Below are 14,583 nucleotides of genomic sequence, written 5' to 3' on the forward strand. Positions count from 1 at the left end.
ACGCCTTCCTCATTGACGTCAGCGCGCAACGAGCGTTTCCGGAAAAGGCGGAGTTGAAGCGCACTCAGGCAGAACAACATCAAGTTGTTTGTTTGGTGTTTTATCAGGTTAACAGGCAGTATACATGCATTTTTGCGTTTAGATCACATTAGGCACGATTAGATCGCACATTATTAATTGATTTTCAGACATTAGGCAAGCAAAGAGGATATTCTCTGGTAGTCAGCTGTTGGTTTGCCAACCAATTTTCAATAGAAACCCGGTAAACATTGTTTCATTTATTCGCCTTAAAGTAGTTCCAGTCAAGTACTTATGAGTTTGATTTGTCTTTTGAACACAAAATAAGTGTTTATTCTTCAAAAGTGGGCTCAAAAGAAGAAATTCAAAGAGGTTTGTACAAGGATTGAGTGAATAATAACAGAAATTAAAATTTGAATGAACCATCCCTTTAGTTCTGTGTTAATCTTGTTTCATATTCTCAGAAAATCAGGTTGGAATACTGAAAAGTGTTCAATATTGGGGGCGGGACTTTAATGCACATTAATCTACTACGTTTTGGTGTTTGAAAATAATAATCAGCATCAATAAAAATTCTAAATTTAGTCCTCTATATTACTCCGAATGTATTAATGAATTAGTATTTTTTGTTCTTTTTCAATAAACTAGATTTTGGATTTGATATTGTGTTCCCAAGTGGCGCAGATTCAATTCATTTATTCGGTTCTTTTGAACTGCTCGTTTAAAATGATTCAGTTTAAACGAAATCAACTCAAAGCAGTTTAGCTAGCTCTTTTATCTTTGGCTGTAAAGTGTTATTATTGTAACGTTTTGTACATTCATCATCAACATATGCTTCACTAGCTATACTGACAAGGTCAGAGTCGGTACCGAACCACTGGTAATCATTCCGTTTTGCCTGTTTATATTCAGTGAAGTGCCAGTCAACTTTATTTTTTATGAACCATCACAAGGACCAGGGTTTCAGCAAAAAATCTTCAGCTCTTTTTAGGGAAATTAAAGTCAAACATAACGTTACAACATTGGGTTTCCAAAGGGTGAGTAGATTAACATAAAATGCTCATTTATGGCCGTCAACTACACTTTAAAATGTCGTTAATTTGATCAGCGCCTGCTTGAGTTCGATTCTTCAGCGAGATGTCAGCCTGGCTTTGTAAACTGAAAAGATCCGATCCACAATGATTCGTTGGGGGTAGCAGGAGCTCCATGGCAGATGATGAAAGCGGCAGCGGCTCCGCTTGAGCTTCTTTGCGGCTCCTCGACCGTATTTACTGTCTGGTTACCGACGATAAAAGCAACAGCCTGATTTTTTTTCGACGTAATGTGAGAAAAATCGACCAAGAAAAGGGTAACATTTTGATTCAAGTGACTCGTTACTCGTTTGTTTTGGTTAGCGAGCACAGTGTGTCTTGACAAGGAAGTGAATACATGTATCCTACTACAGTCATTGTAACATGCAAATTTTATATTTTAACGAACCGAATTATGATGTAGGCCTACGTGGTTTAAATCTTCCAGTTATTAAATCGCACAACAGCATCAAGGCAATCTGTTTCTTTTAGATTAGTTCAGTAGCACCAATGATAAACTGTTGATATCCTCCTTTTTATGTCATTATGCAGAAATGGCTTGGTTCCACCATGCTTTGCAAGGCTCGGGCCAGCCAGATGCACCCACCGTGGAAGATGTGTCCCATACACAGGTCTCTATGCACACCATTACCCAGTTAGGAATGTCTGATGGACAAGGTTGGTCAACCCTCCCTTCGGTCTCCATCTCAGACTTTCCCTCTGCCTCAGGAGGAATTGTCCCCCAGCGACTGGAAGCTCTGTCCTGCACATCTCTCAGCATGGGCTCCAGACAAGATCCTGTGCCGCTGTCTTTTGTGACGCTTCAGGAGCAAAGATGTGTGCTCAGCTGGTTTTTGGGATGGAATGTTGCTCAGAAACAACGCTTTCTGGAAGATCTGATCTCAAAGGCTGTACCTGGAAAGGTGTCTAGTTTATTAGACCAGCTCAACACACTACAGGTGCTTTATTTTGGGTCTATGTCAAACTTAATAGCTTTGTCTTTGGTGGTTGATTTTTCTGTAATTAAAGGTTCAGCCACCCACCATTATGTTGATCTAAACCATTGAGAGTTTTGTTCATCTTCAGAACACAGATTAATATATTTTAGATGAACTTCGAGAGGTCTCTCGTTCACCATAGACAGCAATTGTCCCGAATCGTTACAAAAGTCCAAAAAGGTACGACAAAAATCCTCAAAACCAAACATATGTTGTTGCAGTGGTTCAATCTCAAGATTATTAAGCATTGAGAATACTTTTGTGCACACATGAAACAAAAATAATGACTTGATTCAACAAATGTCTTTTCAGTATAGGGTGTGTGCGTTCATATGCACTGTGCAGTGATGTATACCCCAAAATCCTGCACATGATTTTCTTTGTGTGAAAGAAAGCTCAGGTGAATCTGAGGCTTTTGTCAGAGGTACGACACGCATACAAACGAAAGGACAGCACCCCTGTGAATGCATGGTCTAATACTGACACTAATGCCTAGTTCACACTAAAGGATCTTAAGCCTGATTTGAGCCCGATTTGGAAGTTAACGAGCTCGCCGACAGATCGGGCTGTGATCAGGAAGAAATCTGCGGGTGCTCGGCGCTCGGCGCTCTTTATGTGTGAACTACTGAACAACGCATCAACGAGGCTCGCTGGCGCGTCGCCGACACCTCGCAGACGGAAATCCAACATTTAGCATGCTAAATATTCCAGAGCAGTCGGCCGACTCAACCCCACGTGTGGTCAGATGTAGTGACGAGCTGCAGCCAATGAGAGAGCATATCAGCATGAGCTGAATGCCTGTGTGTTCAGGAGCTCAGCAGAAACATCTGTGATTGGTCAGAATGGGCATCGGTGCACTCGCTTGATTCTACGTTAACACAGACATGAGAGTAGGCTATATTAACAGTGGAACTAGAATTCTGTAACTATTAAAATTACCATACTGCTCATTCTGACCGTTCTCATATAAAACGCCATACTGTCATATCATATTTACATTCAAAGCTATTATTGAGATATTAAAATTAAGCTTTGAATGTCTGGCATCATATTTAATGACACCATTACCCTAAAAATATAATCTTTTTTTTGGTAATACAGCCTATAAATATGTAGTTAAGATACTAAAACACTTAAAGGTCTTGGCTTTCATTTTCACTTTCAAACAGGAGCTATTCAGCACAGAATATGCTGTTTTGAAAGATATCTGAAGTAAATTGATGTTTTTGCCATCAGAAAGTTTTGTTTATGTTAGCAGGAAGAAAATGCACACATATTTAAAGTCACAGCGAAAAGTATCAGACATGCATGCAGTCATTTTGACCAATATGGTAATTTAAGGCAGAAATGCTCAGTTCTTTACTGTTTTGTAATAAAAAAAATAACAATGTCAGAAAGAAATACACTGATAGTTAGAAAGCGGCAGGGTGTTATAAATATGTTAGTTTTTTTTTCCAAAGAGTAATAAAATTACAAACTCTCTGTGTATCTATCCACTGGAACCTGCAGATGAGTGATTAATCCGCTGATAAATCAGCTGATTTGAGATGTTTTTAAATGCTTTCTCCAAAGCTTGAAACGCTGTCAGTGATGTAATCAGCACACAAGCAGCCAATAGTGTTCAGCTTTTTCTGACGAATCCTCCCTCAAAATTTCATTGGCTGTGGTTTGGTAGCTTAAATGAGCTGATGGGGAATGAGTTGTTGTCAGATCATGTAGTGTGTGACCCCCCTCTTGTGGATCATTCACAGAGTGTTGCGTAGTGTGAACACCACAGAGATTAAAAGACACAAAGTCAAGTCATGTAGTGTGAACGGCACAGCGATCTGCCGATGTTTAAAATCCTGTAGTGTGAACTAGGCTTAAGGAGAAGAAACTGGTCTGTTTTTAGCATGTTTCTAGTATTTTTCTGGACTTTTAATGTCTATAGAGGATGAGGGGGCTGTCAGATTTGATCTTAAATATTGCAATTTGTGTTCTGAAGACAAACAAAAGTAAAAAAAAAAAAAAAAAGAGGGGAATTTTGGGGTGATTGAACACTTTTATGGTTTAGCTTACCTCAAAATTAACATCTTCCTAATTTACTTACCCTCATGCACAACACTTTTGTTTCTTGGAAGCTTTTTGCCTCAACTTTGAGTGTTTTTTTTAGTCAACTTATTTCTTGTCGTTTTCTTTTCGATGTTTCAGGTGAACGATCGCCCTCCCAACATTTTTGAATGCCAGTTAAGACTGTGGACTCAGTGGTTTGATTCATGGAGTGAAGAGGAGAGAAATGCCTTTTTGAACTGCTTGGAGGAAAAGGACCCGACTTTTGTTGCGTTCTTCTATAACCAAGTTGCCGGAACGGCAGGCAGAGATTGAGAGTTTTCATAAAACAATTTTTGGTTCTTTGCCTTTTTCACTCTTGTAGGTGAACACGAAATCAAGTCTTATGGACAGCTAAAGGCTTTCAGAACAGCAATGTGACTATTTCAAGTATAATGTAAAACGTTTTTCTAAAATAAAACCCATTTTACCATGTGTGTTTTTCCTTGAGCACTTTATTTTAATGTTACCCAATAAAAAAAGTCATCATTTGCTAACCCTCACAAAATCTCATTAATCTTTGGAAAACACACAAGGATCATTTCAAAGGGATAGTTCACCCAAATAAAATAAAAATACTGTCTTTATTTACTCACCCTTACATTTCTTACAGGTTTTTTCTCTGTTAAACACAAAGGAAAATATTTTGGTAACACTTTATTTTAATGGTCCCTATTGCACATTTTGTTGACTAAAAGTTGCAATCCAACTACATGCCAATTTTCATTTGAGTGTTAGTAGGCTGTTTGCTTAATATTTGTTAATACTGCTTCATCAGCAGACTTCACCAAACTTTGCGAGTACATGTTAACTTACACTAACCCCAACCTAACAGTCTACTTATAATCTATTGAAAATTAGTTAGCAATGTAAATTAAACTGACATTCAATAAAATGTCATTGAAGAGATCATCAAAATGATACCAGTATTTGAGTAATGGTTCCTGTATTTATTGACTTCTGTAGTATTTTTATTCCGTAGCACTATGTGTATCAAAAGCTATGTTTCCTTTCAAAAATCCAAATTAAAATATGTGCAAACTGGAATACTGCATAAAAGATGTACAAATAAAGCACCGTTTCCATCTAATGAGTCTAAGGCAGGGATGGGCAAACTTGATCCTCGAGGGCCGGTGTCCCTGCAGAGTTTTGTTCCAACACTAGTCAAACACTCCTGAACAAGCTAATCAGTGTCTTTAAGATCCCTAGAATCTATAAGCAGGTGTGTTTGATTAGAGTAGGAGCTAAACTGTGCAGGACACCGGCCCTCCAGGACCGAGTTTGCCCACCCTAAGGGAACAATATCTTCACTTCCTGATTAACTGGTGCCAACAATCAACAGTAAACTCTGATTTTTCTGCGTTAGGAGAAGCTGCATGAATCTTTTACTTATTTAATAAATGACTTGCATCTCAGAAGACAAATGCCGACATGCAATGAACGTGTGGTGGTGTTTGAAGGCATGAGATGCAGAGTGCAGACAGTTCTGGAGATCAATAATAATATAATAATTAAAATACTGAAACAGTTTAGATGTTTTACAATGTGCTTCACCTGCTAGTTTGTCCATTCACACACATTTTTATCATCTTTAAACAATGTTTGGTAAAATTGTGTCATTTTTTATGTGCGTCTTTACTTTTCGAATAAAAAGTTTATCCTACTCAGTTATGCACATACGTTTTTTTATGCCCATTTTTAAAATGTATGCACATCATGGCGTTTGCATCAACTGATTTTTTTTTATGTGCATAAACAAAAATGTGCATAAAAATAGGTGGATGGAAACATAGCTAACGTTTACCAAATTCCAACATTCTTCCAGCAAAACAGAACAAAAAACATGGAACAGGTTTGGACCAAGTGAAATGTGAGTAAATGATGACAGAATTTTCATTTTGGATTAACTATCCCTTGAATGAAAATCTGAAAGTCTGTTCTTTTGAACGTCTGTTCACCCAAAGCATTTATAAACCAATAAAAAAAATCTGAATTGATCAGAATAATACACTTCTACTGAACAGACATACTACCTTTTAAAATGAGCAAAATTTGTTCTGTACAGCATCAAATTTGACCAATGAACCTCTATCAAGAAGAATCAAAAACACTGACAAATTTTGCAAAACATTTGCTTTTAAGTTCTACACAAATAAATCTCATACATGTTTGAAATAATATGAGGTCAGCTTAATCCCTTCATTTACCCACAGTGAGGAACATGAATTGTTTTTTCACAATTTCAATGTTTTATTTAAATGAAAGATTATTTCAAATTAAAATGCAAGCATGCAGTTTAGAGCAGTAACAAACTGCAATTTTAAAGCAAAGAGCATTTTTTTTTTCAATTAAAACCAGACTCCAAGTATATGGAGATCATTCCAAGAGCAAGAGCCATTCGGGTAATTGAGGTTCCCTTAAGATCAATGGAGGCTCATTAATACTGGAATCACTGCAGGTTTCAATATACGGATAGACTTTTTCCTTCAGGTCATTGCCAGTGAACTTATAGATGATAGACTTATTTTCTGCATTATATAAAGCTACCTCATTATTTTTAAAGTTCACCTGGACTCCAACAACAGAAGGTGTTTTGGCAATGTTAAGCCGAACCTCCCTGTCATCAATAGCTACGAGCGTACCATCTCTTTTCTTCAGAATAACCCAATAGCCGGCTGAAGGGCTGTATCTTAGGATGCCTTTCCTCTGAACGGACTCTCTGGCCACTCCAACAACATAACAACTTCGTCCTGCCACCCCTATTTCCCAGTAATGCTTTCCGGTGTTGAAGCCAAATGTAGCGAGAGCTGCAATAGCCGTGTCGTAGCGTGCAGGGGTATCTCTTACAGATTGAGGCAGTAAGGAGGTTCGTGCTTCTTTCTTATCCTGCGACAGAATGAGTCTGCGGTGCGCAGTGTTTGCGTCAAAACTCGGCCATTCTGATGAGGAACACATTTTTTTGTTAGTTTAGTGCAGATAGGATGGAACTAGATGAGTCTCAAAAATAACACATTTACAAAATAACATTCAAACATGCACAGCACAATACACATTTACAAAATCCAATTAGTGATTTCAGAACACAATTCATTGGTACAACACACAGTTCGTCAATTCAAGTTATTGATTTGTGTATTTTTTTAATCGTGGTTTGAATTTACAAATTTGATTGGCATATTTTTGAATCGTGTTTTGAATTTTTTAATTGGATTTTTGAATTTTTGAATTTAAGAACTGAATTAGCATATTTTTGAATCGTGTTTTGAATTTTTGAATTGGATTTTTGTTTTTTGAATAATGTTTTGAATATAGGAACTGAATAAGCATATTTTTGAATCGTGATTCGAATTTACGAATATGATTTGTGTGCTTATGAACAAGTTTACGAATTGTGTATTTAATTTACAAATATGATGTTTATTTTTGAATCAAGTATTGAATTTACGAATTGGATTTGCTTATTTTCAAATCATGGTTTAAAGCTATGAACTGCATTCGCATATTTTGAAACGAGGTTTGAATTTACGAATTAGATTAGTAGATTTTTTTAATCATGTTTTGAATTTACAAATTAAATTTGTGTATTTTTAAATCGTGTTTTGAATTTACAAATAGAATTTGTGTCTTAACGAATTGTGTTTTGAATTTACAAATATATTTTGTGTATTTTTGAATCGTGTTTTGAATTTCTGAAATGGATTTGCATATTTTTTATATCATGTTTTGAATTTAGGAATTGGATTTTGTAAATGTGAATTGTGTTATGAATTATATTTTCTCAATATTTTATTTCTGAGACTAATCTGGCTCTATAGATAGTAGCTAATTGTTTGTTTGTTTATTCTGAATATTATAACCAGACTGACAACTTACCTTTCTGAGGGAGTTCCTTTTTTTCTAGATGAGTTCAAACAGAAACATAATAATACATTGTTAACTTGGAAAATAAGTAACAATAAAAAAAACATTTTCCTCATAATAATATATCTTACCCTCAGCTTCCTCCAATTTCTTTTTTGTCTCATCAAGTTCTTCTTTAATTTTTTCTTTCTCATTGACCACATCTAAAACAAAATATGAAAACTGTCATGTTTCTTTTCACATTTATCAACAGCTTTTATGTTGTTTTCCCTGCATTTTACTCACCCTTGTATTTCTTTTTCTCTTCTTTAAGCTCTGTATTTATATCATCATTTTCCTTCTGTAGTTTAGTAACTTCTTTCTCCTTCTCCTGGAGTTTCTGGCTCTTCTTAGCAAGGTCTTCATTTTGCGTTTCAACTGTTTTTTTTAAGTCTAACAAAGCAGATGAAAATATTTCTATTCACTTTTTGAAAAAATACAAATGAACAGGTTTGAATGCTCAATATAAGATATAATTATGAAATATTAAGCAGCAGAACACATCCAAATCTACTGATTGGGCAATGTAAAAAGGAAGTAGTCATAGGCAAATTTATTAGCCCTCCTGTGAAATTTAGCATGATAATTAACGGAGAGGACATAATAGTTTTAATAACTAATTTTTACAGATTTATTTTGTCTTTTCCAGTCACAGTATATAATATTTTACTAGTTTTTTTTTCTCAGCTTAAAGTGCGATTAACAGGCTTAACTAGGTTAATTAAGCAATTCATTGGACAAACGGTTTGTTCTGTAGCAGATCTTACAAAATTAAATTGTTAAAGGGGGCTAATAATATTGAAACAAATGTTTTGATTATACAAGAATATCTTCAGAATAAAACAAAGAGAAGAAATTCTATAAAAATAAAATATCATACCCTGTTAAATATCATAAAAATACTTCCAATATCTCAGGAGGGCTTTTAATTTTTCCTTTAACTGTATGTAAAAATGAAGATGCTGAAAATGTAAAATTAGTGATGACAAGGAGCCAGAAATTTGCAAATATAACCATACCATTGATTTCATCTTGCAATTTATTTTGCAAATTATTTTTCTCCTCTGTGATTTTTTTTAGTTCATCATCGTGTTGCTTCTGCTTTTGAACTAAAACAAACAAACAAAAACAGATGGAATTACAATACAGCATATTGTATATTGAAAATTCATTCATCCATTTTTCTCCAGCTTAATCTCTTTATTCATCAGGTGTCGCCACAGCGGAATGAACCGCCAACTTATCTAGCATATGTTTTACGCAGCGAATACTCTTCCAGCTGCAACCCATTACTGGTAAACCCCCATAAAGTCTTAAGGCCAATTTAGTTTATTCAATTTACCGATAGGGCATGTCTTTGGACTGTGGGAGAATCCAGAGCACCCGAAGGAAACCCACAAGAACATGGGGAGAACATGAAATGAACATGGGTAGAAACCCCACACAAAAATGCAAAAAGACCCAGTCGGGACTCGAACCAGCTACCTTCTTGCTGTGAGGCGACAGTGCTAACCACTGACCCACCGTGTCACCCAAATTGTGAAAATATAATAGGTAAATAGTTTATTTAATTAAATTTTCTATTGATAATTATGTAATTCAAGACTATAGATGTTATTCTTACCCAAGCGCTCATTTTCAGCATCTGCTTTCTTCAGTTTTTCTTTGGTGGTAGCAAGTTGCTGGTCCTTTATTTTAAGATCTGTCTCTAGCTCTGAAAAACAAAAGTTCATATTTATTAACATCAGTGGACCGATGAGCCAAATATTCCTCAATTGAATCATTTCACTGACCTTTGCTTCTCTCCTTCACTCTTCCAAGCTCCTCTTTCAAACTGTCTCGTTGATCTTTCACTACATTAATATATTCATCCTTCTCCTTCAGAAGCACATCTTTTTTAGCAAGTGCATCGTCCTTCAATTGCAACTTGTCATTTAAAGCTGAAAGAAAAAAAGTGCAGGCAGAAAAATTACATGAAAACATGAAACAATCTAATGAATTCTGTTAGTTGAATTGCTGACTTCAGTGGAAAAGGTGATAACTATGCACAATTGCCTTTGCATATATTTTCCTTCCCTACTTCAACGTTTTTTTTTCCTCAGTACATTAGCGTGTCCTGTAATTTTATTCAGAACAAAACATAATGACTTATTTTCCCCCAAGATTTAAAGAAGGCACTTTTTAAAATGTATATTATTTTTTGTATATATATATATATATATATATATATATATATATATATATATATATATATATATATATATATATATATATATATATATATATACATATATGCAGTTGAAGTCAGTATTATTAGCCTCCCTTTGAATTTATTTTTAAAATATTTCCCAGATAAAGAGCAAGGGAATTTTCACAGTATGTCTAATAATATTTTAAAAAGTAAGCAAGGCAGTTTTAAATTAAAGAAAAAAACATTTTAAGGTCAAAATTATTATAGCTATATATTTTTTTCGATAGTCTAAAGGGCAACCTATCCGTTATACAATAACTAGCCTAATTACCCTAATTAACCAAGTTAAGTCTTTAAATGTCACTTTAAACTGTATAGAAGTGTCTTGAAAAATATCTAATCAAATATTATTTACTGTCACTATGACAAAGAGTTATTAGAACTATTATGTTAAAAAATTTGTTTAGAACAAAAAAAAACTATAGTATATTAAAATGTATTATTTAAAGATCAAAGTGCAGCCCCAAAATAGAAACTAATTGTTATTTCATTTTAAATCTTAAATAGTTGACACTGTCCTTAAAACTTTGGATTCCCCTGTTCTTTAGGAAAAATAATTCTCAATAAATTGAAATATAATATTTAGTATGATCACTACTAAAAATAAATTTGAGCAAGTATAGGTCAGAGGTGACATTTTTATTTGTACCTATACTGTATATCTGTGTAACTGACGACTAATGATGTCAACTAATGATAAAACATTACCTGGCCAATATTATGTCATTTTATGTTATTAAAGTTATTTAAAATATAAAAATGAGACAAACAGCAAAATTATAAGTCCAATGCACTCGAAAAAAAGTGAAAAATTATTTTAAAAGCTTTTATTAACATGACTATTCCATTAAAACTACACCAACATGTTAAAAATAAAACAAAAAATAATATATTGAACAAAAAATAAACTCAATAGTAAATTATTCATTGATGAAAGAGAATTAATGACTATTAAATGAATGGCTATTGAGTTGATTATGTGTTTAATATATTATTTTTGTACTGCTTAGATATTCTATTGAATCGTTTGATCATAGTGTTCAAACAACTCCAGACACAATTAAACTCTGTTACTCTGATGAAGGCAAGTGTTTGCTAAAACGCGTAGGTGCAGTTTTAATGGAATACTTACTTACTCCCAGGGCCGTTTATATCGAAGTTAATATTTAGCGGGACTATGTTGGTGTTTCATAATATCTAGTTTTTATGAGGAGGGTTGTTAGCCCAACACTCAACCCCCAACCTGGAGGACCAGGACTTACACACATACACTACAGACAATTTAGCTTACCCAATTCACCTACAGCACATGTCTGTGGGGGATACTGGAGCACCCGAAGGAAACTCATATGAACACAGGGAGAACATGCAAACTCCATCTGACCCAGCCGGGGCTCGAACCAGTGACCTTCTTGCTGTGAGGTGACAGCGCTACCCACTGAGCCACCATGTCACCCCATTTTAACGGAGTAGCCATGCTAATAAAGGCTTTTAAAATAAGTTTTACTTTTTTTCTCTGTGCCTTGAGCTTTCAATTTCATTGTTTATCTTTATGTATCCGGTACCCAAAGAGCACTGACACATTAATTATCCCTGAAGCACTTTTTGTCACATTTATTTTAATATTTACTTTAATATTTATTTACTAATAATATTAACTTTAACTTTCTATGTATTTTGTTTGCTTTATAATTTGTAATTATTTAATCATAATAATTTCTGCAGTCAAAACCTCATAATAAATTGAATGCTGTGTTTTTGGGGTTTTGTGTGGTCATACCGGCGATTTCTTTTTCTGCTTTCTTTAGCGCGTTGTTTTTCTCATCTGTGATTTTATCTATTTCATCATTCAGACTGTTCAGCTTTTTGACTAAAATAAAAGAGAAAGAAATAGTTATTGGAATGACAACAATGCAATATGGAATCAAACATAAATGTGAGGTTGTTTCATTTGTGCATGCTTTGTTTTTCTGGCAACAATGGATCGTTTTCTTACTCAATGCAGCGTTTTCAGCATTTGTCTGCTCCAGTTTGTCTTCAGTTGTGGCAAGCTGCTGATTCTTTCTGCTAATTTGTTTCTCCAGTGCTGCAAAAATATATATTTTATATGTAAAAAACTAATTTCATTTATTATTTATAGCACAATTTTAGCTGGAAAACATACATGCGATCTGATCGTCTGATTCTTGCTGTAGTTTTTTCAGCTTTTGTTTGCTTTCTTTAACCTCCTCCTCTAATTGCCGTATCTTGTCCTCTGTTAATAAATAAAGAAGCGGCATGTAAATAACAATTTAATAAAATATGGACTGTTACTCGTTCCTGAAATACAATAATAATACAATAACTTCCAGCTTTTCCTGTGTACTTACTCAGATCCTGACCACAGTTGGCCTTCAACATCAAAATCTCTTTTTCTTTGTCATCTATTTGTTTCTTCAGACCTAAAACCATCAACAAAACAACTTTTAAATCAGTTTTTGCTTCTTCTTTCACTTAAAGTAATAATCAGCAATGTTTTGATGCAATATTGATGGATTCAAGTTGAACGTACCATTGATTTCCCGTGTGTATTTCTCTTGCATTTGTGTTTGTCCTTGCTTTAGTCTAGACATTGATTCCTTTAGAGACATTATATTCAGGGCTGTAGAAAAAAACATTTTCATTTTTATATTTGGAAGACTGACTTGTATTTAATGTAAACATTATATTTCAGTTAATATATTTCCTGCTAATCAAACCAGTGATGTTGGTATTACTGTTTAACTCGGAGCAACAGGAATGCTAATGTTAAACAGAATAAAAGAACGACCACAGGTTTATTACTTTGAAAGGAAATTAATCTCACCCAGTCCGAGCCCATTCTCAGAGTTTTGCAACTCACTGAGCAGAACATTTAATTTAACTTCCAGTCCTAAATGAAGAGAGCAACATCAAAAACCGATGTGTTCAAAGAGAAGAAATCAGTACACACACTAATTTGTTAAAACTCACTCTGAATCTTTTTGGAATTTTCTTCAGTTGGATTTTCTTCGAGTTTCCAGATCTCACTTAGTAACTGAAGTACATCCAGCGCTGTAATAAACCAAGTGTTAGTGTGTGGCGGTCTCTCTTCAGATGAAGAAAGCAGAGGATGCAGTTAAACTAAACTCACTTTTGGCAGATATGGATCCTTGAGCTCTTAACTTCCGCTTTGCCTCCTCCAATTCCCTTTCTTTTTCTTCCAGTTCTTCTATCAATCCTGACAAAAAATCAAAACACATAATAACCCGGCTCTTTTTTTTTTTTTTAAATTCATAAGAAGTGAAAGAGAAGATTGAGTTTTGGTTATTCTCAAACTATAAGATGTAAAGATTAAGATCGTTTTGTTCAACATTTCTTTTTCTTAACACTTTAATGCTCTAAAGAAACTTTTTCCACTTTAAATACCTTTTTGTGTGATCTGTGTACTGTATACTTCCAATAAAATCTGTCAAAAATGCTTCCCAAACGCAAAAAAAAAAAAAAAATATATATATATATATATATATATTTATATATATATATATATATATATATATATATATATATATATATATATATATATATATATATATAAAATATATATATTAGAAATAAATAAGGATAGCAGATAAAAAAAAGATTTAAATTAATTTGAAAACCCTATTTACAGTATATACTTCATTGGGTACACCTTACTAATTGTGGTTTATACCCCCTTCAAAACTGCCTGCCTTAATCCTTCATGGCAAAGATTCAACAAGGGACTGAAAATATTACTCAGAGATTTTGGTCCAAATTGACATGATAGCATCACGCAGTTGCTGCAGATTTGTCGGCTGCACATGCATGATGTGCATCTCCCATTCTACCACATCCCAATGGAGCTCTATTGGAGTGGGATCTGGTGACTGTGGAGTCCATTTGAGTACAGTGAACTCAACTCTTGTCATGGTCAAGAAACCTGGCTGTGGCGTTGAAATGATGCTCAATTGGTATTACTGGGCCCAAAGTGTGCCAGGAAAATATTCCCCACACCATTACACCACCACCAGCAGCAGCCTTAACCGGTTTTACAAGGCAGGATGGATCCAAGCTTTCATGTTGTTGATGCCAAATTCTGACCCTACCATCTGAATGTTGCAGCAGAAATCAAGACTCATGAGACCAGGTAACACTTTTCCAATTTTCTATTGTCCAATTTCAATGAGCCTGTGTGATATGTAGACTCATTTTCCTGTACTTAGCTGACAGGAGTGGC

At 34.5% G+C, this 14,583-nt stretch overlaps 2 protein-coding genes across 13 annotated transcripts in view; one reads left to right on the forward strand and one right to left on the reverse strand.

Annotated features, from left to right (window-relative positions):
• The first annotated feature begins 27 nt into the window (after window positions 1-27).
• Window positions 28-4,609, forward strand: si:ch211-14a17.11. 10 transcript variants are annotated; one of them, XM_073913210.1, is made up of 4 exons: window positions 63-1,055; window positions 1,641-1,720; window positions 1,818-2,047; window positions 4,277-4,609. In XM_073913210.1, exons 3-4 carry the CDS (start codon window positions 1,868-1,870, stop codon window positions 4,448-4,450), a joined length of 354 nt encoding a protein of 117 aa, XP_073769311.1. In that variant the 5' UTR covers window positions 63-1,055; window positions 1,641-1,720; window positions 1,818-1,867; the 3' UTR covers window positions 4,451-4,609.
• A 1,011-nt stretch (window positions 4,610-5,620) lies between these two features.
• Window positions 5,621-14,583, reverse strand: part of si:ch211-14a17.10 — a 40,301-nt gene continuing 31,338 nt past the window's right edge. For all 3 annotated transcript variants that reach the window (XM_021471259.3, XM_073928115.1, XM_073928108.1), the window contains exons 32-46: window positions 13,477-13,563; window positions 13,317-13,397; window positions 13,171-13,236; window positions 12,877-12,966; window positions 12,695-12,766; window positions 12,490-12,579; window positions 12,322-12,411; window positions 12,106-12,195; window positions 9,868-10,014; window positions 9,699-9,788; window positions 9,094-9,183; window positions 8,321-8,467; window positions 8,167-8,238; window positions 8,048-8,071; window positions 5,621-7,113 (exon numbers count right to left, since the gene is read on the reverse strand). In XM_021471259.3, coding sequence (XP_021326934.3) covers window positions 6,551-7,113; window positions 8,048-8,071; window positions 8,167-8,238; window positions 8,321-8,467; window positions 9,094-9,183; window positions 9,699-9,788; window positions 9,868-10,014; window positions 12,106-12,195; window positions 12,322-12,411; window positions 12,490-12,579; window positions 12,695-12,766; window positions 12,877-12,966; window positions 13,171-13,236; window positions 13,317-13,397; window positions 13,477-13,563 — 1,799 coding nt within the window. In that variant the 3' untranslated portion in view covers window positions 5,621-6,550. The remainder of the gene's footprint in view (window positions 7,114-8,047; window positions 8,072-8,166; window positions 8,239-8,320; window positions 8,468-9,093; window positions 9,184-9,698; window positions 9,789-9,867; window positions 10,015-12,105; window positions 12,196-12,321; window positions 12,412-12,489; window positions 12,580-12,694; window positions 12,767-12,876; window positions 12,967-13,170; window positions 13,237-13,316; window positions 13,398-13,476; window positions 13,564-14,583) is intronic.

Source organism: Danio rerio, chromosome 2, assembly GCF_049306965.1.
Source record: "Danio rerio strain Tuebingen ecotype United States chromosome 2, GRCz12tu, whole genome shotgun sequence".
Classification (NCBI taxonomy): domain Eukaryota; kingdom Metazoa; phylum Chordata; class Actinopteri; order Cypriniformes; family Danionidae; genus Danio; species Danio rerio.